Source organism: Oenanthe melanoleuca, chromosome 6 (assembly GCF_029582105.1).
Source record: "Oenanthe melanoleuca isolate GR-GAL-2019-014 chromosome 6, OMel1.0, whole genome shotgun sequence".
In the NCBI taxonomy this organism is placed as follows: Eukaryota; Metazoa; Chordata; class Aves; order Passeriformes; family Muscicapidae; genus Oenanthe; species Oenanthe melanoleuca.
The window spans coordinates 21,204,451-21,223,791 of record NC_079340.1 but is presented as its reverse complement, the minus strand read 5'-3'; the positions used below and the strand labels follow the sequence as shown (position 1 = coordinate 21,223,791).

At 55.6% G+C, this 19,341-nt stretch overlaps 5 protein-coding genes across 13 annotated transcripts in view; 2 read left to right on the top strand and 3 right to left on the bottom strand.

Annotated features, from left to right (window-relative positions):
• DNMBP (dynamin binding protein) overlaps positions 1-19,341 on the bottom strand; it is a 232,417-nt gene that overhangs the window by 161,049 nt on the left and 52,027 nt on the right. The gene's annotated exons all lie outside the window — the stretch shown is intronic.
• On the top strand, positions 255-5,224 carry ENTPD7 (ectonucleoside triphosphate diphosphohydrolase 7). 2 transcript variants are annotated; one of them, XM_056495102.1, is made up of 12 exons: positions 255-365; positions 446-613; positions 698-903; positions 978-1,128; positions 1,495-1,598; positions 1,672-1,728; positions 2,000-2,148; positions 2,225-2,391; positions 3,143-3,467; positions 3,554-3,639; positions 3,753-3,914; positions 4,054-5,224. In XM_056495102.1, the coding sequence occupies exons 1-12, from the start codon at positions 358-360 to the stop codon at positions 4,280-4,282; spliced, it is 1,812 nt and encodes a 603-aa protein (XP_056351077.1). In that variant the 5' UTR covers positions 255-357; the 3' UTR covers positions 4,283-5,224. The 2 variants fall into 2 exon arrangements, with proteins under 2 accessions (XP_056351077.1, XP_056351076.1); XM_056495101.1 differs by having other exon boundaries at positions 2,222-2,391.
• ATP6V0E2 (ATPase H+ transporting V0 subunit e2) lies at positions 5,867-7,748 on the bottom strand. Of its 2 annotated transcripts, XM_056495126.1 has the most exons (4): positions 7,441-7,670; positions 7,303-7,350; positions 6,943-7,088; positions 5,867-6,676 (listed from the first exon to the last, which is right to left on the bottom strand). In XM_056495126.1, the coding sequence occupies exons 1-3, from the start codon at positions 7,638-7,640 to the stop codon at positions 6,995-6,997; spliced, it is 342 nt and encodes a 113-aa protein (XP_056351101.1). In that variant the 5' UTR covers positions 7,641-7,670; the 3' UTR covers positions 5,867-6,676; positions 6,943-6,994. The 2 variants fall into 2 exon arrangements, with proteins under 2 accessions (XP_056351101.1, XP_056351102.1); XM_056495127.1 differs by lacking the exons at positions 5,867-6,676; positions 6,943-7,088 and having other exon boundaries at positions 7,299-7,350; positions 7,441-7,748.
• On the bottom strand, positions 7,748-12,216 carry LOC130254956 (cytochrome c oxidase assembly protein COX15 homolog). Its single transcript, XM_056495111.1, has 8 exons — positions 11,928-12,216; positions 11,363-11,485; positions 10,958-11,144; positions 10,349-10,516; positions 9,775-9,856; positions 9,293-9,447; positions 8,286-8,399; positions 7,748-8,034 (listed from the first exon to the last, which is right to left on the bottom strand). The coding sequence occupies exons 1-8, from the start codon at positions 12,152-12,154 to the stop codon at positions 7,903-7,905; spliced, it is 1,188 nt and encodes a 395-aa protein (XP_056351086.1). The 5' UTR covers positions 12,155-12,216; the 3' UTR covers positions 7,748-7,902.
• On the top strand, positions 12,186-16,986 carry CUTC (cutC copper transporter). 7 transcript variants are annotated; one of them, XM_056495121.1, is made up of 9 exons: positions 12,187-12,289; positions 12,601-12,672; positions 12,743-12,802; positions 12,942-13,151; positions 14,349-14,384; positions 14,762-14,895; positions 15,475-15,502; positions 15,898-16,003; positions 16,555-16,986. In XM_056495121.1, the coding sequence occupies exons 1-9, from the start codon at positions 12,226-12,228 to the stop codon at positions 16,664-16,666; spliced, it is 822 nt and encodes a 273-aa protein (XP_056351096.1). In that variant the 5' UTR covers positions 12,187-12,225; the 3' UTR covers positions 16,667-16,986. The 7 variants fall into 7 exon arrangements, with proteins under 7 accessions (XP_056351098.1, XP_056351096.1, XP_056351095.1 ...); XM_056495120.1 differs by having other exon boundaries at positions 12,196-12,292; XM_056495123.1 differs by lacking the exon at positions 12,743-12,802 and having other exon boundaries at positions 12,186-12,289.

The window sequence follows — 19,341 nt, the reverse complement described above, 5'->3', positions numbered from 1 at the left end:
GCCATTGGCCGGCGAGCCCGCCACTCCGGACGTCGGCGCGTGCTGTGTATTTGGGCACTCGCGATTGGCTGGGGCCCGCGGGTGACACCTCCCGGCGAAGGTCGGACGCGGGAGAAAGGGCGAAGCTGGGCACCGCCCCCGTCCTCGCGGGGCGGGGCGCGTCCCGCCAGGTACGATTGGTGGCCGGGCAGCATGGGCGTGGCTCCATCAGTGCGGGCGGAGCCGATTGGTGGCCGTGCCGCGGGGGGCGGGGCTCCGCCCGGCGGGCGCGGCGGCGGCGGTAGCCGGTGACGTGTCCGCCGGTGCCGGCGGCGGTGCCCGCAGCGGCGATGCGCGGGCGGGCAGCGGCGGGCGCACATGGCCAGGTGAATGGGGCCGGGCGGAGCCGGGCCGGGGGGTCGGGGCCGGCGCGGTGCCGGTGCTGAATCGTGGTCTCTACCCTCAGGATCGGCGTTTCCTGCCTGTCGTGGCGCTCGGTGGGACCGTGCCCGGGGCCGCGGCAGCGCCCGGCTGTGCTGGGGCTCGCTCTCCTCCTGGGGCTGCTGCTGCTGCTGGCGGCCGTCGTGCCCCGCCGCTGGGCCGCGCCGCCCCGCGCCTCCCGGCGGGAGGACAGGTGAGCGGGGACCGGGATGCCGGGAGCGGGGTCGGTGCTGAGCCGCCGGTGCCGAGCCGCCGGTGCTGAGCCGCCGTGCCGCAGGTACCTGGCGCACGTGGCGGAGCTGACGGCCACAGACACCGAGGACTCGTCCCTTAATTACGGGGTGGTGGTGGACTGCGGGAGCAGCGGGTCCCGCGTTTTCGTCTACTTCTGGCCCCCGCACAACGGGAACCCCCACGACCTGCTGGACATCAAGCAGATGAGGGACCGGAACAGCCGCCCCGTCGTCAAGAAGATTAAACCCGGTGCGTGCCGCCCCTCTCCGGCCCGAGCCCCCGCACGGACGGGGCGGGCTGGCTCACCGCGCCTTCCCCGCCAGGCATCTCCGTGGCGGCGGCAGCCCCCGAGCAGGCCACCCCCTACCTGCGGCCCCTGCTGCGGTTCGCGGCCGCGCACGTCCCGGCGCGCAAGCACAAGGAGACGCCGCTGTACATCCTGTGCACGGCGGGCATGCGGCTGCTGCCCGAGCGGTGAGTTCGCGGCCCTTGTCAGGCGAGCCAGGGGTGCGCTGGGATCCCTCACCCCCCGAGGAAGGGCAGGACCGCTGCCTGGTCTTGCGGGAGAATTGAGAATCCTGGGGGGGGGAATTGAAAAAGGAAGGGGCGCGTTGTAGGGGCGAGTGGCGAGGGATGCAGAAGGAGTGTTTGAGCATATTGGGAGGGAGCTGAGAGGAGATGTTTTTGAAAAACAAATAGATCTACTTTTCATCTCCAAAACATGCTGGCTGCAACAGCAGAACTTGTGGGGTTGAACAGGGCTGTAGTGCAGTGTGACTCCTGGTCTCTTCACCAGTGATGCTGGTGAAGATCCCCCAGCATCTGTCCCTCTCCTTGCAGGCAGCAAGCTGCAATCCTGGACGATTTGGTGACAAATGTGCCCCTGGAGTTTGATTTCCTCTTCTCCAAATCACACGCAGAAGTGATCTCAGGGAAGCAGGAAGGTAGGAGCTGCCACAAAGCACTGCTTGTTCCTCTTTAGTATAGTGTTGTAATGACCTTTTCTGCCTTGTGCAGGTGTCTATTCGTGGATTGGCATTAACTTTGTCCTGGGGCGGTTTGATCATGAGGATGGTGAGTCTGGCTGTGTGTAGAACAGCTGGGAGGGTCTAAGCAGAGCCGTGCTGGACCTTGTACCAGTGCTGTAGCTAAGATCAATCTCTGGAGTAGGCAGAAATGCCTGACCCCTGTCATTTGTGTGGAACTTTCCTGGACCTGGGAGGTGGCCCTTGGGGTTTGCCTGCAGTGGTGGAAGAGGCCCATGAAGCAGCTATGGAGTGATGGTGGAAGGGAAAAGATGCTGCCCAAGCCCTGCCTCTTGCTGACATGCTGCTGTGGGTTGCAGAGGAGGATGCAGTGGTCACTGTAGCACTGGGGGACCAGAGGAAGTCCCTGGTTCGGAAAAGAACAGTTGGGATCCTGGACATGGGAGGCGCCTCCCTGCAGATTGCCTACGAAGTGCCCGACTCTGGAGCCATCTCCTCCCCACAGCAGGTGTGTGTCTGGTCCCCGAGAGCAGCTCCTGCCTTCCCTGGATAGCTGCTGATCGTGGACCTATCTGTGTCAGCAGGAGGAGGCTGCTAAGAGCTTGCTGGCAGAATTCAACCTGGGCTGTGATGTGCAGCACACTGGCCACATGTACCGTGTCTACGTCAACACTTTCCTGGGCTTCGGGGGCAATTTTGCCCGGCAGCGCTATGAGGAACAAGTGCTGAACCAAACCTATGTGCACAACCGGTATTGCTGCCTCACCTCTTGGTGCCCCCACTAGAGCATTGTGAAACGGGGTGCTGGTTCCTTCATGCTATGCTCTCCCCCTTGGATTTGCCTCAAGAGCTGCCTGTGGTGATAACAGCTCCCACAGCCACGCTGGCAGCAGCTGTGTGGCAGTGGCAGGTGCCTGGGCTGGCACAGTGCTTGGCTGCTGCTGTTGTCCAAGCCTGGCAGGCCTTATCAGTGCCACAGCTCCCTGCCTTCCTCCTTCTCTCCTTGTGACAGGCTACAGGGAGGCCCCTCCTAGTGGCTTTTGGCTTTTCCTGCTCTGACTTCCCCTCCTCCAGCACCGATTCACTCAACACATCTTTCCATTGCATCCCCACCTCAAGCTCTCCTGTCTCCTGTATCTCCTTTCCTTCCAAGAGCACTACATGAAGCTGTCGCCAGAGGTGGAGAGGCTTGGTGCCCAGGTACTCCTGTGCCGGGAGCAGCCCCTGCCTCCAGACCCCCATGAGCTGGGTGGGGTGGGCTGTGCCTTGTTGCACCCTACAGCTGCTCAGAGCATGCAGTTGCAGGCCAGCGTGATGGATCTGGCGAGTTCAGCCTTAGCAGGAGGTGGCAGGGCAGGCTCCAGCTCTGCAGGGTACAAGAGGATACAGCCTGGTCTGGTGCAGAGGGTATCTGGATGTGGGACAGGGCTAGATTAGGCTTTGGGGAGGTGGTATATGCAACTGCCTGTGCAACTGCCATTTTTTCCTGGACTGTTTTCCAGGCTGCACAGCCAGCAGATAGGGCTGAGCCCCAACATGCCCTTCTTGGACCCCTGCCTGCCTGTGGGGCTGGAAGACACGGTGGTGAGGGGTGGCAAAACCCTGTACATGAGGGGACAAGGGGACTGGCAGACCTGTGCAAAGCTGCTGCAGCCCCTCCTGGCAGGGTCCAATGGCAGCCATGTCTCTCTGGTGGAGACCTACAAAGCACCCATTGACTTCAGCAACAGCGAATTTTACGGCTTCTCAGAGTTTTTCTACTGCACCGAGGACGTGCTGCGCCTGGGGGGCCAGTACAGTGCTCCCACCTTCACCTCTGCTGCCCAGGTGGGTGCTGCCCAGGGCAGCTGGGCTGTTCCTGGGGCTGGGAGTGAGGGTGGTTTGCTCTGAACCTCAACTTCTCCTTTCCCCAGGAGTACTGCAGCCAGCGGTGGGAGGTGCTGACGCAGCGTTTCCGTGGTGGCCTCTACTCGGCGCATGCTGACCAGCACCGGCTGAAGTAATTGGACTTGCTGGGAGGGGCCGTGCTGGACCTCCTGGAGGCCTTTTCCTGGAGCAAGCGACTGGTGCAGTTGTAAGTGTGGCTGATGCTCCTGTGTGCTGTGTCTGCAGGTATCAGTGCTTCAAATCAGCCTGGATGTACCAAGTCCTTCACGAGGGCTTCCAGTTCCCGCTGGACTACCCCAGCCTGCGCACAGCCCAGCTGGTGTACGACCGGGAGGTGCAGTGGACACTGGGAGCCATCCTCTACAAGACACGGTTTCTGCCACTCAGGTACCACGGGCTTGCTGATGGTGTCACACAGGGCAGGGTGGCCGGGGAGGAGCAGGAGTAACTGCACTGGGTGAGGGCTCTGCATGGACCACAGCAGGACCCTGCATCTCGTGGCCAGTCCTGACACTCCTTTCCATAGGGATCTCCGTCAGGAGAGCATCCGGCAAGCACACGCCTCCTGGCTGCGCCTCTCCTTCGTCTACAACCACTATCTCTTCTTTGCCTGCATCCTGGTCGTGGCGCTGGCCATCATCCTCTACCTCCTGCGGCTGCGCCGCATCCACCGCCGGCAGCTGCGCTCGGCCCAGCACCCCCTGCTCTGGCTGGACAAGGTGGTGGTGCCGCTGGGCCAGGGAAGCGTGCCATGATGCCAGCGGCACCCAGCATCTGATTGCACCAGCAGAACTGGGACTGGCAGACAGCCTGGGCTCTGAGTGACCATCTCAGTCTGCACTCCATCATCTCTGCATCGGAACCAGAGTCTGTGGGCTGAGGCAGCTATGGACACGAGAGCTTTCCTCTCCACCTTGCCCCAGTCCTAATCTTTGCATTTCTTGGCCTCCGGCCTTTGCCTCACTGCGTGGTGTAGAGCAAAGTCCTCTGCTACCAGCAGGCTCAAGGCTGTAGCCCTGGCAGATCCCTCAGATAACAGGACACTGTCACTGAGTAGCCAACCCAGGGCTGTGGCCTGAAGCACTGAGCCACCCCATGACTCAGCCACCGGTTTACAGAGTAACCTGGTGGTGTGCTGTTCATCACCTGGCTTGGTGGCCTTCTGCAGGCCCTAACGAGCCTGGGGCTGGGAGAATGGCAGGCACAAGCTAATACTGCAGGAACAAGATAAACCACAAGTTCCACCAGGCTGCTCTGCCCAACGTGGCCCCTCTTGGAGTATTCCTGAGGGGGCGTCCTGCCCTTTGCTATGTCTTCCCTCTGAGGACAATCCTATAGTCCTACCCAACATTCCGGAGTGAGCCCTGAGGGCTCACTGGTTGATTCTTGAGGCACCACCAAAGTGGGCTCTTTCACACATTCCCTCCAGGGCACAGCTGCCCTGTGGTGACCCAGGCACTGGTGTCAGAACCTGTGGTTCTTTCCTCCACGAGTGCGGGCTGGACCTGCCCCTGGAAGAGCCACCTCAGTCCAGCCCAGCTCACGGCCCCAGGACAGGTCAGGGCTGCAGCTGTGCACACAGGCACAAACCTTCCCTGGGGCTGGAGCCCCACCGATGGTCCAGTGAAGTTTGTCACTTTCATTGAACTCAGCTGTTCCCATTCCTGTAGCAATAAACAAACCCCTTGAGCCATCCAGCACTGGTCTCATTTCCTTGCGAGCAGCTCCCAGCAGCGATGGCTGCTGTCTGGGGGGTGGCTGCATGTCTGCACAGCTCTGCTGCTGCTTCGTGCTGCCACAGTGTGACGATGGAGCTGCTTTCCTGCCAGTATTGTTCTCTGATTCCAGCAGGACTGAGCTTAACTGAGCTGTTAGCAAGGGGAGCTCTGGTCCAAACCAAACTGCTGGGATCCTTGGACACGGCATCCTTTGCTGCCCTCTTCCTTAGAGTAAAGCCCTGCACACTCAGAGCCCCTCCAAGATGCTGGTCTCTGCTTTTTACCTTCTTCCCTGAGTCTTAGCTGCCTGGCAAAGAGGCTGCTGAGCTGCTCCAGCACCATGGAAATGGCCCAGCACAGCTGCAAGAGACTGGGCAGGTACCCAGTTCTCTGTAGCACACACAGTTCCCTCCCTGTGACCCTGGTCCCACAGCATGAGGGCACAGGTGGCATCGAGATAAAACTTTCCAAGCACCAGTGTGCAGCTGACCTGCTCAACAGCTGAGGATCCCAGACTTGTTCTCATGGTGCAAAAACAGTGTTGGGGAAAGGAAAGGTGTCTGAATAATGCCAAGACTCTTGCTCAGCCTCAAAGCAGCAAGAGACAGCGTCCAGCATGACTTACTACAAAAAGGATTTATTTCCACAACACGAGTGAAACAACACAGACAAGTAAATAAATACAGATAAATTATCTGATAAATAAGGGTAAACTGGAAACACAATGCCCTTCTTGGCTCTTCTCAGAACCTGGACCAATCTTGTTGTGGTGGAGTTACCTAAACTACTACTGCAGCTGCCTCACTGCTCAGGTGGGAGACAGCTCTCTTTTCATCCCCTCCAGCACACCCCAACACCTCCCTTATCACACCTAAGGGGATCTGCATGCTCCTCCAGGGTCAGCCCTCCCTTCTCCCACCCACAGCCAGGATCTGCCTTAGCAGGGACCACCCCCACCACAGGGGACTGACCAGACCACAGAGGATGCAATGGCTCCTGCATTCTCACGCAGACAGGCAGCCAGTGGATGTAATGACCAGGGACGGGGCAACTAGTTGGGCAGCTTGGGCTATGAGCAGGGGTTTCACGTGGGGGCTATGGCTGCTAGGGATGAGCATACTAAGAGGGTAGGACAAGCACTGCTGGGACAGGACCCGATGGCACCACGCACAGATCCCTCACAGAATGGTGCTCAGTCACTGCAGCACTGGGCCAGCTGAAGGGATCTCTCTCTGGTAGTCTGGCTGCTCCTAGTGCTGGATTAGTAGGCCCTCACCCAGGGGTGCTGCCTGCCATGCTTGGGGGGCCCAGCCATCCACTGGTCCGGGCTGCAGTGCTCCAGGTGTGCTTGGGCAGCGGGTCCAGCCTCTGTCCCAGCACCTCCGGGGGCTGTCTGGTACAGGAGGGTAGAGGCTGGAACAGCTACAAGAGCTGCGGGAGGGAGAAAGGAAGAGAAGTTAGCACCAAACCGCATTTGTGAGGGAGCTCCCACAATTCTGAGAACTATAATTCTTGATTTGCTCACGCCCAGAGCAAAGCCAACAGCTTCACATTGGAACCAGCTCACCACCAGCCACAACGCACAGAAACCAAAGCACTTCCCACAGCCCAGCAAGGGCTGAGCTGCAGCTCCCCCCCCAGCCAGACACAGGCAGGCAAGCAGGGACTTCTCTGCCATCCCAGCTCTGCTCACTCACGGTGATGGATTTGATGGGGGTCTCTGTTGAGGTGCCAGCTCCCAGGGACTGCTCACTCCCAGAGGAAGCGCACGTACCAGATGGTCTCGTTCTTCAGCTGTGGCCCGAACAGGGGGTTGGCCTGGGCCAGGATGGCGATGAGCCAGCTGCAAAGGGACGCAACCTGCCGTCAGCCCCCCTGGCAGCACCAGAGCGCCGGGAGCGGCTGCTGCCAAGGGGGTGATGGGCCCGGGAGGGAGGCAGGCCGCAGCCCGGGGTCCGTCCTCTCCATCCACGGAGGAAGCTGGGCAGCAGCCACCCGTCCCGGTGAAGCCAGCGGAGGTGCGGGGAAGGGTACGGGACCCAGCCCGCGGTACTCACAAGAGGTAGCAGCACACGGCGGTGGTGACCAGCATCGTGATGATCACCCTGCGGAGACACCGGCGTTAGCACGGGAAGGCCCAGCATCAAAATCCCCGACCCCCTTCTCACCCGCGGTACCCCCGAGCCCCCACTCACCCGCGGTTCGGCCCCTTGGGCACGAACCAGGGGGCGGCGATGCCCACGAGGCCCCAGAAGGCGGAGAAGAGGACGAGCGGCAGCGCGAAGCTGTGCGCCGTCATGGCCGCTCCGCACCGGACAGCGCCCCGCCCACTGCCGCGCCTCGCCGCCAATCCGCGCCCGCAGCGCGCCGCGCTCGCCGCGCCGCCACCTCCCATTGGCGGAGACGCTCGGCTCGGCTCGGCCCGGCTCGGCTCGGCTCGGCCCGGCCAGGCTCCGCATTCCCCCGCACCTCGCTCCGCAAAGGAGCACCCAGCCAGACACATCCGCTTCACAAAACTCCTTTATGTTACAAAGTTCACACTCACACCCGCCGCCGCGGCCTCCCGCGCCAGCCCGCACATCCCCCCGCGCACCCGGAGCTCGGCCGGCCCTGCGTCCGGCGGTGCGGCTCCCCGGGAGGGCTCTCCCGCCGGTGCGTTACTTGGGAACTCTCCGGAGCTCGTTCATGAGCCACAGTGCCATGCTGAGCAGGGCCAGGGAGCCCGACTGGTGCGTAGCAGCCAGAGGCGTAGGGACATAAAGCAGCAGGGTGCTGATGCCCAGGCCCACCTGCCAAGAAGGGAGAAAAGGTAAGAGCAGTTGTGGATGAACCATTGATACCATGCCCAGCACAAAGTGTGGTGTTAGAAAGGCTCATGAGCCACCCCAAATTCAGAGTGTGCATGCAGTTTGGTGAACTGTGGGGTCTAGGCAGCTCCACCTCTCAGCTCCGGACTCTTGGAGCCAGCACAGATCCAAGTGGGGTCAGCTCTGCCTAGTGAATGTGATACAAAGGAGTACAAAAAAATTAAGGGTAGTACCTGTATGCAAGCTACAGCCAGTAAGGAATTCACAGCCATCCTGGCCCTTCGAGGCAGCGGGATCTTCCTTGAGAAGACGTACAGTGCTGTGACAGCTGTGACAGAGGCAATTCCCTACAGAAGGGAAGGGAAACAACCACCCTTCAATGAAAGTTCAAGGGAAATGGGTGAAGTGGCCTCTGGTTGTGCCTTCCACGCAGTAAAATAAACTGTGCAAGCAACATTTAACTAAAGAAACGTATTAATGGCCATGACCAAATCCTAGAGCTCCCACGCCATCAGGTTAATAACCCTGAAATTTAAGTGAAGTTACAGAGACTTTTATTTTGCTCCAAATGAACGCTTTACTTTTCAACAGCGTTTCCTCATTTATTCAAGTCATTAGGGATTGTGTCTGCCCTCTTGCCAGCTGTCACCTTGACAATTGAAGGTGGAAGCTGTCATCTGGAAAACTGATCTTATTTCCACCACTCAGCTATAGTTCACCAGCATAATCTTGCTGTGCAGGTCACCCCTGGTAATCCAGCTTAATCTTTCTTTTCTTAGTCTTGGCCACAGCTTAGTTCACAGCAGTGCTGTCAGTGGTGCTTAATACCCGGATTGCTCTAACTAGCTGACATATATTCACAGGGCACTACTGGGCAAAACAAGTTCAGAAATGTTGAAGGAAGCATTCAATATCAGGATTTCCAAGTTTTATTTCACACAGCTTTCCCAGATATCCCAATAGGAAGGGCTACCCCACATGTTATGGAAAAGGAGACTCGGAGAAACAAAGTGTGTTTCTTGAGCGGGAGGAAGACCTCCTTAAGGAAGAAGGCCACATTGAAAATAAATAACAATGCTAAACTTCCTCTTCCTGCAGAAGCAAACTGGTAAGATGCTCTCAGGCCCTTTGGACACCCTAGAAATCACTCAAGCTGACAGAACCACAGCTCAAAGAAGACAATTTGGCTGCAGGAGGCAACCAAGAAGCAGCCCAGACATATCAGGAAGACAGCACTTACCAAGATCCTGTGATCAAACTGTACAGTTGTAGGATTCTCAAAGATATTTTTCAGCATGGGGGAGAAGGCAAGGAGATCATCTGGGATCCAGCGCTCCCCCATTTTGGGAAAGGAATTGTACACAAGGCCAGCATCCAGCCCTGCCACAAAGGCACCTGCAATCAGAGAGTAGAAAATAGCACTAACAGAATAGATAAAGGTGTCACTCCAGGTTGCACAGCGCTTAATTAAGAGCTCAGCTTCACCCTGAATTTCTTTTAGCTACATATACAGAGAACACACAGCACAGGCAGGCTGGAAGGTGCATCTCCACCTGTCTAGGAAAGACCAGTGAGGAGGTTCTTGACTGTAAGATCCCTGACAGCAGCAGCTTTCCCAGAGAATGGATGGGGTTGCTCACAGTCCCCACTAGATCAGAAGAAAGAAACCAAACCAGCAGAGAGGAATGAGTCACATTGGACAGCAGAAAGAAAGAGCTTTACCTGAAAGAGCAGTAAGAAAAATGAGAGCTGTAGTGCCATGAGCATATTGTCTCAAGCGAAGGAGCTGCTTGGTTTCTGGCAACTGTAAAAGGAAAAAAAAAATAGAAATAATCAGTGCATTTCCAGTGCTGTTGGCAGCAGCTAAGAAAAGCCTTCACTACATACACAGGCCAAAGGGTTGGCCTGTATTTTACAGGGGGATTTTACAGACCACCACACAGCAGCCACACTTCAGTGTTCCCTCAAAACCACTGTGCAGAAACTAAGTGGCCCCTGGACAGTTACTGGCACAAACTACTTAGCCCAGCTAGGCACACCCCTGTCCGAGCTTGCACAAATTCTGAGACTATACACTTTTGACCCGAACAGCACAAGCCAAAGCAAGTGTCCCACAACCAGTAAGTTTACAGAATGGGTATTTTGTAGCACTGTAAGTATTCAATCAGAGTCAGGAACAGAGGCTACAAGGGAAGCACCATCAGCCTTCACATCCTTTCCTTACCTTCACATCACACCCCAACCCTCTGAACTGACAGTGCCCTGGGTTTTTAAATCCTGACACACCACTCTGTACCTTGTGTTGTGGAAGCAGCAAAGACAGCCCTGTCCACAGGCTGGCAGAGTACAGGACCAGCGCAGAGCCCAGGTGTGCTGCCAGCCGGTACTGACTGACCCGAGGGATGTCGTAGGAGTCTGGCTTCTCTTCCAGCCCACTCTTCACCATGTACCATCCCAGCAGTCCCTAACAAAACAGGAGAGGGCTCAGAGCCTGACCGAGCAGCAGCAACTACTAAAATGGGATAAACATTAGGGGCAAAGCAACTTGTTTCCTCTACTTTGAGCTAGCTACCAGCCCTGACATGCTGTCATGGTGGCACTGACACCAAGCTATCATGAATCCCACTGTCCAAATGATGCTGAATCAGAAGATATCAAAATGACAAGAGGGTAGGTTTAGATTACATATTGGGAAAAAATTCTGTGCTGTGAGGGTGGTGGGCACTGGAACAGGTTTCCCAGAGAAATTGTGGATGCCTCATCTCTGGTCAGGTTGGCTGGAGCTCTGAGCAAACTGGGCTAGTGAGAGGTATCTCCTGTTTGGGGGTTTAAACTAGATGATCTTTCATGTCATTCTGTGATATTGAGACGTTGTCACTAGTGCCGGTGGCTGCAGAGCTCTCACCTGGAAGCAGACCAGCCCGCAGAGCGCGAGCACACGGCCCTTGAGGGGCCGGCTGAGCCAGCCCCGGCGCCAGAAGTAGGCAGCAGGCAGGATGTAGGCCAGGCCCACAGCGCGGCCCCACATGCGGTGCGAGTACTCCATGTACCAAATGAACTTGAACTCCGGCAGCGTCATGTCGTGGTTCAGGCTGGTAAAGGACAATAAAGCAACTGTTTCACAGCCGTGCACTGAACTTTGCACCACCTCCCTCAGAGAAAGGCAGGGAACAGAGGAGCCGCCAGCAGGCAGCACTGTGGCTTCCCAGGGACTTCAGAAAACATTTTCCTTCTTACAATAGTTTAATGAATGGCTCAGTCACAGGAGGGATGCTCTCTGCCCACCCTCCTTCCAGTTTTGCACACTCACATTTTAAACTCTGGGAACTGCTGGTACTTCTGGAACTCAGCTTCCCACTCCTGCTGCGTTTGGGGGGGTTTCATCTCCTTCACCAGGTGCCAGTCGACCATCGAAAGGCCTGATTCTGTCAGTCTAGGAGCAGAGACATGGACAGGCACAACTCACTCCCTGACAGTAAGCAAATCTATTGACCTGAAGTGAGAGCTGTTGGCTGCACAACCACCCAGGAGCTGGGACTTCTATGGTCTCTGTGGGAACCTTCCAAGTCAGGATACTTTTTAGTTCTATGATAAGTCTTAAAAACACTTGTTCAGACAATTCTTAAGTTCACAGCTAGAAACTGGATGGAGATCAGAGAGTCTGTGAATGACCAGACCTAAAATGACGATAAATGTGTGAGAGTTACCCCACAAACGATGAACAGTACTCCCAGCCCTACCCCACCATGTTCCCGTGCAGCCAAGGAGGGAATACAAGAGAGGAGCTCTCACAGGCCCGCTCGGGGTGGGTCTCGGTGTGGGGACAGCCGCAGAGGATCACCGGGACTCGGCGGGGCTGGGGGCGCCGCGCTCACCTGGTGACGCCGCCCAGCACCACGGCACCGGCCACGGCACCGCTGCAGGCCAGCAGCCATCGCCCCACGGCGGGCGGCGGCGCGGCGAGCTGGGGCGCCTGTTGCAGCAGGCGGCGCGGAAGGCAGAGCCGCGGGGGCAGGCGGCCGTGTGTCGGTACTGGCGCTGGTGTCGGTGCGCGTCCCCCCCGCAGCAGCTGCCGCGTCCCGCCGCGCGCCGCCCGCAGCATCACGAGCCACCCCGGAAGTGTCGCCGCCGGAAGCGCGGGACGAGCGCTTCCGGGCCCGCCCGGGCGTCGCCATGACGATCGCGCGGCGCGTGACCGGCAGCGCAGAGCAGCGACCCCCGCGCGCCGCCAGCGCAGGTGGTGAGGGCGCGTGCGGGACGGGGGCGGGGCCCGCGCGCCGGCGGGGGCGGGGCCGAGGTGCCCGAGGGGCGGGGCCTGCGCGCGCCGCGAACCGGCGGGGGCGCGCCCGGCTGGCGGCCCGAACCTCCGCCCGCCCGCGCGCCCGCCCTCGCGCCAACGGGCGGCGCAGGCCCGGGCCGCGAGGGGGCGGGACCGGAAGCGGGGGCGGGGCCCGAGGCGGAAGCGGGGCGGGCCCGCGGCGGGGCCGGTGCGGCCCGGGCGGCCGCCATGGGGCGGTCCGGGGTGACCGCGCCGCTCCCGTCCCGCAGGCATGGACGATGGGTTCCTCATGGAGGTGTGCGTGGACTCGGTGGAGTCCGCCGTCAACGCGGAGCGCGGAGGTAAGGCCCGGGGACCTCGCGGGAGGGGGCGGCAGCGCGGCGGGGCCGGTTCTGACGCGCCTCTCCGCAGGTGCCGGGCGGATCGAGCTGTGCGCGGGCCTCGTGGAAGGAGGGACCACCCCGAGCATGGGTGAGCCGCGCCCGCCGGGGCCGCCTTCCCCTCGGTGTCCCTTCGCTCCTCTCTGTCCCCCCGGCTCTCTCCGCCCCGGTGCCGTCCTGCTCGCCCGGGGCCGGAGCTGCCCGTGCTGACCCGCCCCGTCCCGCGGCAGGGCTGCTGCAGGTGGTGAAGCAGTGCGTGCGGGTCCCGGTGTTCGTCATGATCCGGCCCCGCGGCGGGGATTTCCTGTACTCGGACCGGGAGGTGGAGGTGATGAAAGCCGACATCCGCCTGGCCAAGCTGCACGGCGCTGACGGGCTGGTGTTCGGGGCCCTCACCGAGGACGGGCGCATCGACACGGAGCTCTGCACGGCGCTGCTGGGTGAGGCGGAGCTCCGTGCTGAGCCAGGCTTGTAGCGCTGCTCCGGCTGATGCCGTAGAACTGTACTGAGGCCTTTGGTCTGCACATCCTATCTGCGCTCTTGGCATCTCTTTCCTTTTTCTGTTTCATTTCCTGCCATATCTGTGATACATGGTGTAGTTTAGAAACTTTGCACACTGAAGGCCACAGCCCCAAGGCATTCACACAGAGTTTGAGGCCATCTGGGACAAAGGGTAAGAAGGCTAAGGTGAACTGCTTTAGGGACATTCAACTGTTGAATTCTCTCGCTCGTTTGCTTTGTACTTTGTTCTTTTTCTTATGTCCTTGCTACAGGATATCCTTGTCCAGGGTATATATCTCCTGGACTTTGGCTTTGTGTGTAGCTGGTAATTCATCTTCATTTTTCTCTCTTAACACACCCAGAAAGAAAAGATTACAAGAGAGAGGTGTGAACACATGAAAAGCTACGGAACCAGCAGTGGCAGATTGTTAGTCCAGGCCATAAACATGCGGAAGCAAATTCTCTTTCTTTCTGCATGTTTTTTGGGAGCTGCAGCCAAAGCTAAAAAAGGCTGGGCCTTTCCCTGGTGATGTGGTGTTGCGTTCTCATATGAAGGTGAATGCGCTGTAAGGAATGCAGCAAAGGAAAAGGGTCTTGCCAGGACTTAGCTCCACTAGACCAATGTGTGCTCTGCTGTTTCGAGGGCAGGGAGCAGGTGGATATCTTTTAGTAGAAATAAATAAGCTTTGCTCAGTAAATAGAGAACCTCTGGGGAAGTTTGCTGTGCTCTGAGAGAAGAAATTTTAGATAGTGAAAGAAATTGCAAAAATCTTCTGCTTCCAAAGAGCAATGGTCCCGTCCTTTCCCCAGTAAGATGATACAAATTCCCTGCTTCTTTCCTGCAGAGAAAGTCATCTGTAGTGGGAATGAGGGTTCTGCATGTTCCAGATGAGATGGGGAGATTTTGGTGTTACCCATAAAAACAAAGGTTTGTTGCTTTCTGAAAGGGCTGAAGAACTCTTCCCCATGAAGAAGCCTGGATGAACAGCATTGTTCCCAGCAAGAATGGAGACTCTTCTGAGCTCCCCAGGAATGACTTGAGAAGCCTTTGCCCTCTTCTGTGTCATGTGTGTTTCTGGTTCTAGCACAAGGGACTCTGTACCAGCCCTGACTGACCATGTGTCTTCTTTTTGCAGCCGTGTGCCGTCCCCTGCCAGTCACATTTCACCGCGGTGAGTTTCCAGGGACAGTGGCCCTGGGCAGGGTCCCGTCTGTGTCCCACTGTCAGGGGGGAGGTGGGGCTGGGAGGGAGCTAGATTGGTCTTCTCTGGTTGTTCTTTGGAGGGGGAAAGCTCTGCAGGCTGTGCTATTCCCCATAAGGGAAAAGGTCCAGGGGGATCAGGTTTGGGAGCTGTCTCATTACCCTGTGAGAGAGGAGGTGTCTGAGGAGCAGCTGAGTATGGTGGCCCTGGCACTGCTGCAAGGGGACTGTTAAAATCAGGAGCTGTGAATCCAGGGTGTGAGCAGGACCCTTCCTATTGCTGTCTGAGGGACAGGGCTTGAGCACAATGAACTGAGTGATTTCTGAGCTGTTGTTCTGGTCCCTCAGCCTTTGACATGGTGCATGACCCTCTGGTGGCACTGGAGACCCTGATTTCCCTGGGGTTTGAGCGGGTGTTGACAAGTGGCTGTGACAGCTCAGCACTGGAAGGATTGTCCTTGATTAAGAGGCTTGCAGAACAGGTGAGTGTTTGCTGTGCTCCCCTGGGTTACAGTGGCTGCTCCCTGGCACTGCCTGCAGGCAGCTGCTTTATGGAATCCCTCATTTCTGGAAGGGGCTTCTGTCAAGGAGTGCTTGCCTTCCCTCTCTTGCTTGGCTTTAATATGTTTCCCCAAGTCTGTGTAGGCTGGGCCCAGAAGTCTCCAACAGCAAAAACTGTTTGGCTTGCAGATTCAGGGAGGGCGGTGGGAGTTGGTTTCAACAGCTGTTGGGATGAGCCCATGCAAACAGCAGAGTGAGGTCCCTGCTGAGTGTCTCACAGTTCCTTTTAGGAAAGTGAAACAGGTGTACCTGACAGGTAGCAAGGTGGGATGGAGAAGTAGGAGGGAATGGTGACAGGTTGTCTTAGCTATAACTGCAAGTTCCACTTTTAATTTTAAAAAATGAATAGTAAAAAGAGATGGGTGAGAGCCCACAAATTGTAAATCATGGTGACATCCATGAGCTTATGGAAAGTGCTGCATGTGTGAGGTTTCTTTGCTGCCTCACAAATGGACTTGTCCTCGATAATACCACTGACATGTATGTTACTCTTTTTTCAGGCAAAGGGCAGAATTGTGGTGGTGCCAGGTAAGGTTTTTTTGTCATCTGTACCAGCTCCTGCAATCCCTAGCCTTTCCTTGCTAGCCTCCTGCCCTGGTATCCACTCTGGCTTTCTGAGCCAGCTGGCCAGGAGGAGCAGCTCCTGTCCTGGTGTGAGTAAAGGCCATGCAGCCTATTGGGGAGGGCAGAGCCCTGCAGCTTTTACTCCCTGCAGGATTTGGGGACAGCTCTAGATCTGTGGAAAAACATGAGCCAAGGCTTCTCCCATCCCTTGTCATGTGCCTAGGCCTCTGTTGTCCAAGGGCTGTCTTTTCCCTTCAGTGTATATGGCTCCTGTCCCTTAGTGGTGAGGTCCCGGGGTGATGTCAGGTCTGGAATAGTGTCATCTGTTCGGTGTGTGACATCGGACTTGTTCCCACCAGGAGGTGGCATCACGGAGCGCAACCTGCAGAGGATTCTGGAAGGCTCCACTGCTTCTGAGTTTCACTGCTCTGCTCGCTCAGCTCGGGACTCAGGGATGAAGTTCAGGTAACTGATTATTTCTTTTTTAGCAGAACGCTATGAGGGAAAGGCTAGATAAAAGTGAACGTGATTTTGTAGAACTAGCATAAATTTCAAACAGCTTCCTGAGTGCTTGTTGTGCTTTTATGTTTGGGACCATGGTGCCTGACACTGTGTTCTGCTGTATGAATCCAGCAGTGCTCTTCGTGTGGACATAGTTCCAATGCAGAACCAGATCCTTGGGACATTTCTCTTGCTACTGCTGCCCTAGGAGTTTTGGGGGCACCTGGGAAGGCAGGTTGTGGTGTAGTTGCCTTAGACTTTTAACATAAGCATGTAGGATTTGGGAAGCCAGTGGGATGTGCTTCTGATAAATGAGTGAGGAATGGGTTACATTTGTCCATAAGTTCGCACTCCTTTGGATTATCGTTCTTTGTATTACAGTTCCGTCTTTAATTTGGGTGGTACCATCTTGGGCCAATGCTGAAGCTAGGGAAAATATGGGGGTATTTTTCTTGGTGGATCTTACTCATCTGTATCACCAGCAGATCACCACTAATCACTGGTTTTCCTGACAGAAATCCGAACGTTGCCATGGGAGCGTCCTTCTCTGCCCCCGAGTACTCCATAAAGGTGGCAGATGTGGCCAAAGTGAGGACCCTGAATGCCATTGCCAAGAACATTCTGTAGTGGATGGCACTGTGCTGGGACAAGAACGCAGAGACTCCAGGGTCTGCCCTGGCACACGGACACATGGGTACTGCTTCCGTCCTCAGGCTGCAGAGGATGTGCACTAGGTGATGAAGCCTGACACCTCTTCCCTTGGCTTCCCCTGAAGTCCCTGGCCTGGAAACTTATGTTGGCCATTTTAAATAAAAGGACTTGTTCCCAGATGTTGCAGCAACAGCTGTTTGGCAGCATTTGGGTGGAAGGGAGGTGAGCAAGTAGGGGGACTGAATTGTATTAGCACTGCATGTGATTGTCAAATAAACACTGCAGCTGCCCCCCTCTTGCTGTGCTTCTCTAGAGTTTATTTATGTTTTCAGGTAAGACCATGAACCATGTTGCATAGCCTGAATTAATCAGGACCCTGCTCTGCCAGAGAATACAATCACATCCAGAATGCCAGGATGGGAAACATCATAGCCACAGCTGGGAAACAAGGCCTGCTGTGGTCAGCCAGTAGGATTGGTGGGGATTAGCAATGCAGCAGCTGTAAGTAGTGAGAAGCACTTGACTGATTAGGTGAGGAAGCTGTGAGACATCCTGGGCTGTGGGTCCTCAGTGCTCAAGGTGGGGTTGTGTATGATGAGATTTCTTGAGAGGGCAAGCTGTTTTTCCTAGGAGAGTTTCCAGGTCCTTGTCCCAACATAATGTGTAAACTGCTTGTTTTCCAGACAGTGCCTGGGGAATGTGCCTGTTGGGTCATTGCTGCCTAGTCAGGATTGAAGCCTCAGACTCATTTTGGTTACTCTGTAAAATACCCAGTGAAAGATTTGAATAGCATCAGACTGGTGCATTAGAAGAGTAGAGACCTAGAGGTAAAGCACCTTTATCCTTGCTGCCTGCTTTGCTGTAAAACATCACTGAAAAGCTGAAGAGAATCTCTCTGACAGCCGAGATAGTGGACCTCAGGAAGCAAATCCAGGGTACAGATTCCTCTTCCCATCTTGGCAATAGCTTACAGCCTGTGAGAATGTATGGAAAAAATGTGATACTTGGCAAGGTGACAGCACCTTTGTCACCTTAAATAGAATCACGTTATTGAAAAACCTATCACCAAGACTACGTATTTTCATTTTCACATAGATCCATTAGAGGTATTGGTGTTTCTCAAAAGACCTTGGGAACTTAATTTCTTAACAGAGGAGCTGGGAGGGGAATGGCTGGTAGTGCTGGGTGCTGGTGTCAGAGCCTGCATCAGCAATGACAGATGTGCAGGCTATAGGAAGGATCCAAACTTGGAAAGGGTGATTAAATTTGTGGTTATAGTCAATATAGTTTAGAATACCCGCTTTCAGAGTTCATGGCTTATGTTGAGATTTCATGAGTCATGGTCCTGATTATGATACTGATAGCTCAATTTAGATCAGTATTCTGCTGACCCAGCTGCCTCAGGTTCTTGAACTTGGGGTAAGAGCATGACAAGGCAGAGAAACAAACCTTTTAGAGAGGAGATGAGCAGTGAGGGCTGGAGGAATTTGGTCGATTGCTTGGTGGAGACCTCTGGACCAGACCCTGTCTGAGACAGGCATGAACCAATACCTAGTTTTGAAAAGTTATAAAATGCTGTACAACAGATGGATAAAGAAGCATAGGGAAGCTGATACTGCTGGCCAGAGAGGTGCTACTACTTTGATTATCTTGGTCTCAGTGAATGTTTTCTGGGTATTTTAGTGGAGGAAGATTTATGGAAGGAGCTGAAGGACAGAAAAGCTTTGTGGGTTTTTAGGAGGTGCATTCCCCAGCTGTGAGGGTAGAGAAAGTGGGTGGTGCTGATTTGAACATCAAAGAGAGTGAAGTCCTGTGCTGAGGGCAGCACTTAAGTCTGAGTGAGAGACCAAAGACAGGGTGAGGATGAGCTGTGACCTGTACTAAAAACAGACAAGCAATGGGATGGGGCATTATGTAGAAAGGTGTCATAAGCAAGTGGCCCCCTTGGCAGCAGTGCTCCAAGTGGTTTTGAGCAAGGCAGAGGATGCCTGTGCCAGTGTCAGAAAAAAGAATTACATCAGCAGTCCAGATGTAGAAGGGCTGAGTGACTGCTCCATTCACTACTTACTCGTGGTATCAGTTTACAGCTCTCATGAGCAGTGTATTGGTTTTGGCCCAGAGGACCTAGCACTAGGGATAGTTTAATTTAGAAAAACGTGGATTTAATCAAACAGCTAATAATTAACTGCTGAGTTGGACATTGAGCCTTTCTTTGATACTGATGATTCCTGATCAATTACTCATTATGTCACCCTTGACTTCTTAGTTATCTTGTAACTCTGTGTACAATGAGACAGCACAATCATTGCAGTCACTCTACTGTCCCCTTTTATTTACTGTTCCTCAAGAGCACACGTGATCAAGCTAATCCAGTTCCAGCCTAGTCCCCAAGTGTCCCTGTCCCACCCAGGCCTTTCTAAGAAACAAGGGTTCAGTGGCAATCACTATCTTTGGGAATCGTCCTCTTTCTGTCTCAGTTGTTGGTGGTTACCTTAGAATGAAGATTCAAAGTGTCTTTGGGGTTTTGTGGTCACACACAGACAGCGTGGAAATGTGGGAAAGAAAGAACCAAAAGGAGTAGTTTAAAAAGTCTTCAGGCTAGAAATTAGTAAAAGGAACCTGGGTCCTGAGGACTCATAAAGACCAGTGTA

Excerpts from the sequence above, each read along its gene's own strand:
- ENTPD7 (XM_056495101.1), top strand. Across the intron at positions 2,149-2,221 it reads CCATCTCCTCCCCACAGCAG|CAGGAGGAGGCTGCTAAGAG; the intron begins GTGTGTGTCTGG and ends TATCTGTGTCAG. Across the intron at positions 3,915-4,053 it reads ACACGGTTTCTGCCACTCAG|GGATCTCCGTCAGGAGAGCA; the intron begins GTACCACGGGCT and ends TCCTTTCCATAG.
- ATP6V0E2 (XM_056495127.1), bottom strand. The coding sequence starts at position 7,748 with ATGTGTCTGGCTGGGTGCTCCTTTGCGGAGCGAGGTGCGGGGGAATGC. Across the intron at positions 7,351-7,440 it reads CCCAAGGGGCCGAACCGCGG|GGTGATCATCACGATGCTGG; the intron begins GTGAGTGGGGGC and ends GTGTCTCCGCAG.
- LOC130254956 (XM_056495111.1), bottom strand. The coding sequence starts at position 12,154 with ATGCTGCGGGCGGCGCGCGGCGGGACGCGGCAGCTGCTGCGGGGGGGA. Across the intron at positions 9,448-9,774 it reads TTTTCTTACTGCTCTTTCAG|GTGCCTTTGTGGCAGGGCTG; the intron begins GTAAAGCTCTTT and ends CTCTGATTGCAG. Across the intron at positions 8,035-8,285 it reads TGGCTGTAGCTTGCATACAG|GTGGGCCTGGGCATCAGCAC; the intron begins GTACTACCCTTA and ends CCTTCTTGGCAG.
- CUTC (XM_056495117.1), top strand. The coding sequence starts at position 12,610 with ATGGGTTCCTCATGGAGGTGTGCGTGGACTCGGTGGAGTCCGCCGTCA. Across the intron at positions 13,152-14,348 it reads GCTCTGCACGGCGCTGCTGG|CCGTGTGCCGTCCCCTGCCA; the intron begins GTGAGGCGGAGC and ends TTCTTTTTGCAG. Across the intron at positions 16,004-16,554 it reads GACTCAGGGATGAAGTTCAG|AAATCCGAACGTTGCCATGG; the intron begins GTAACTGATTAT and ends TTTTCCTGACAG.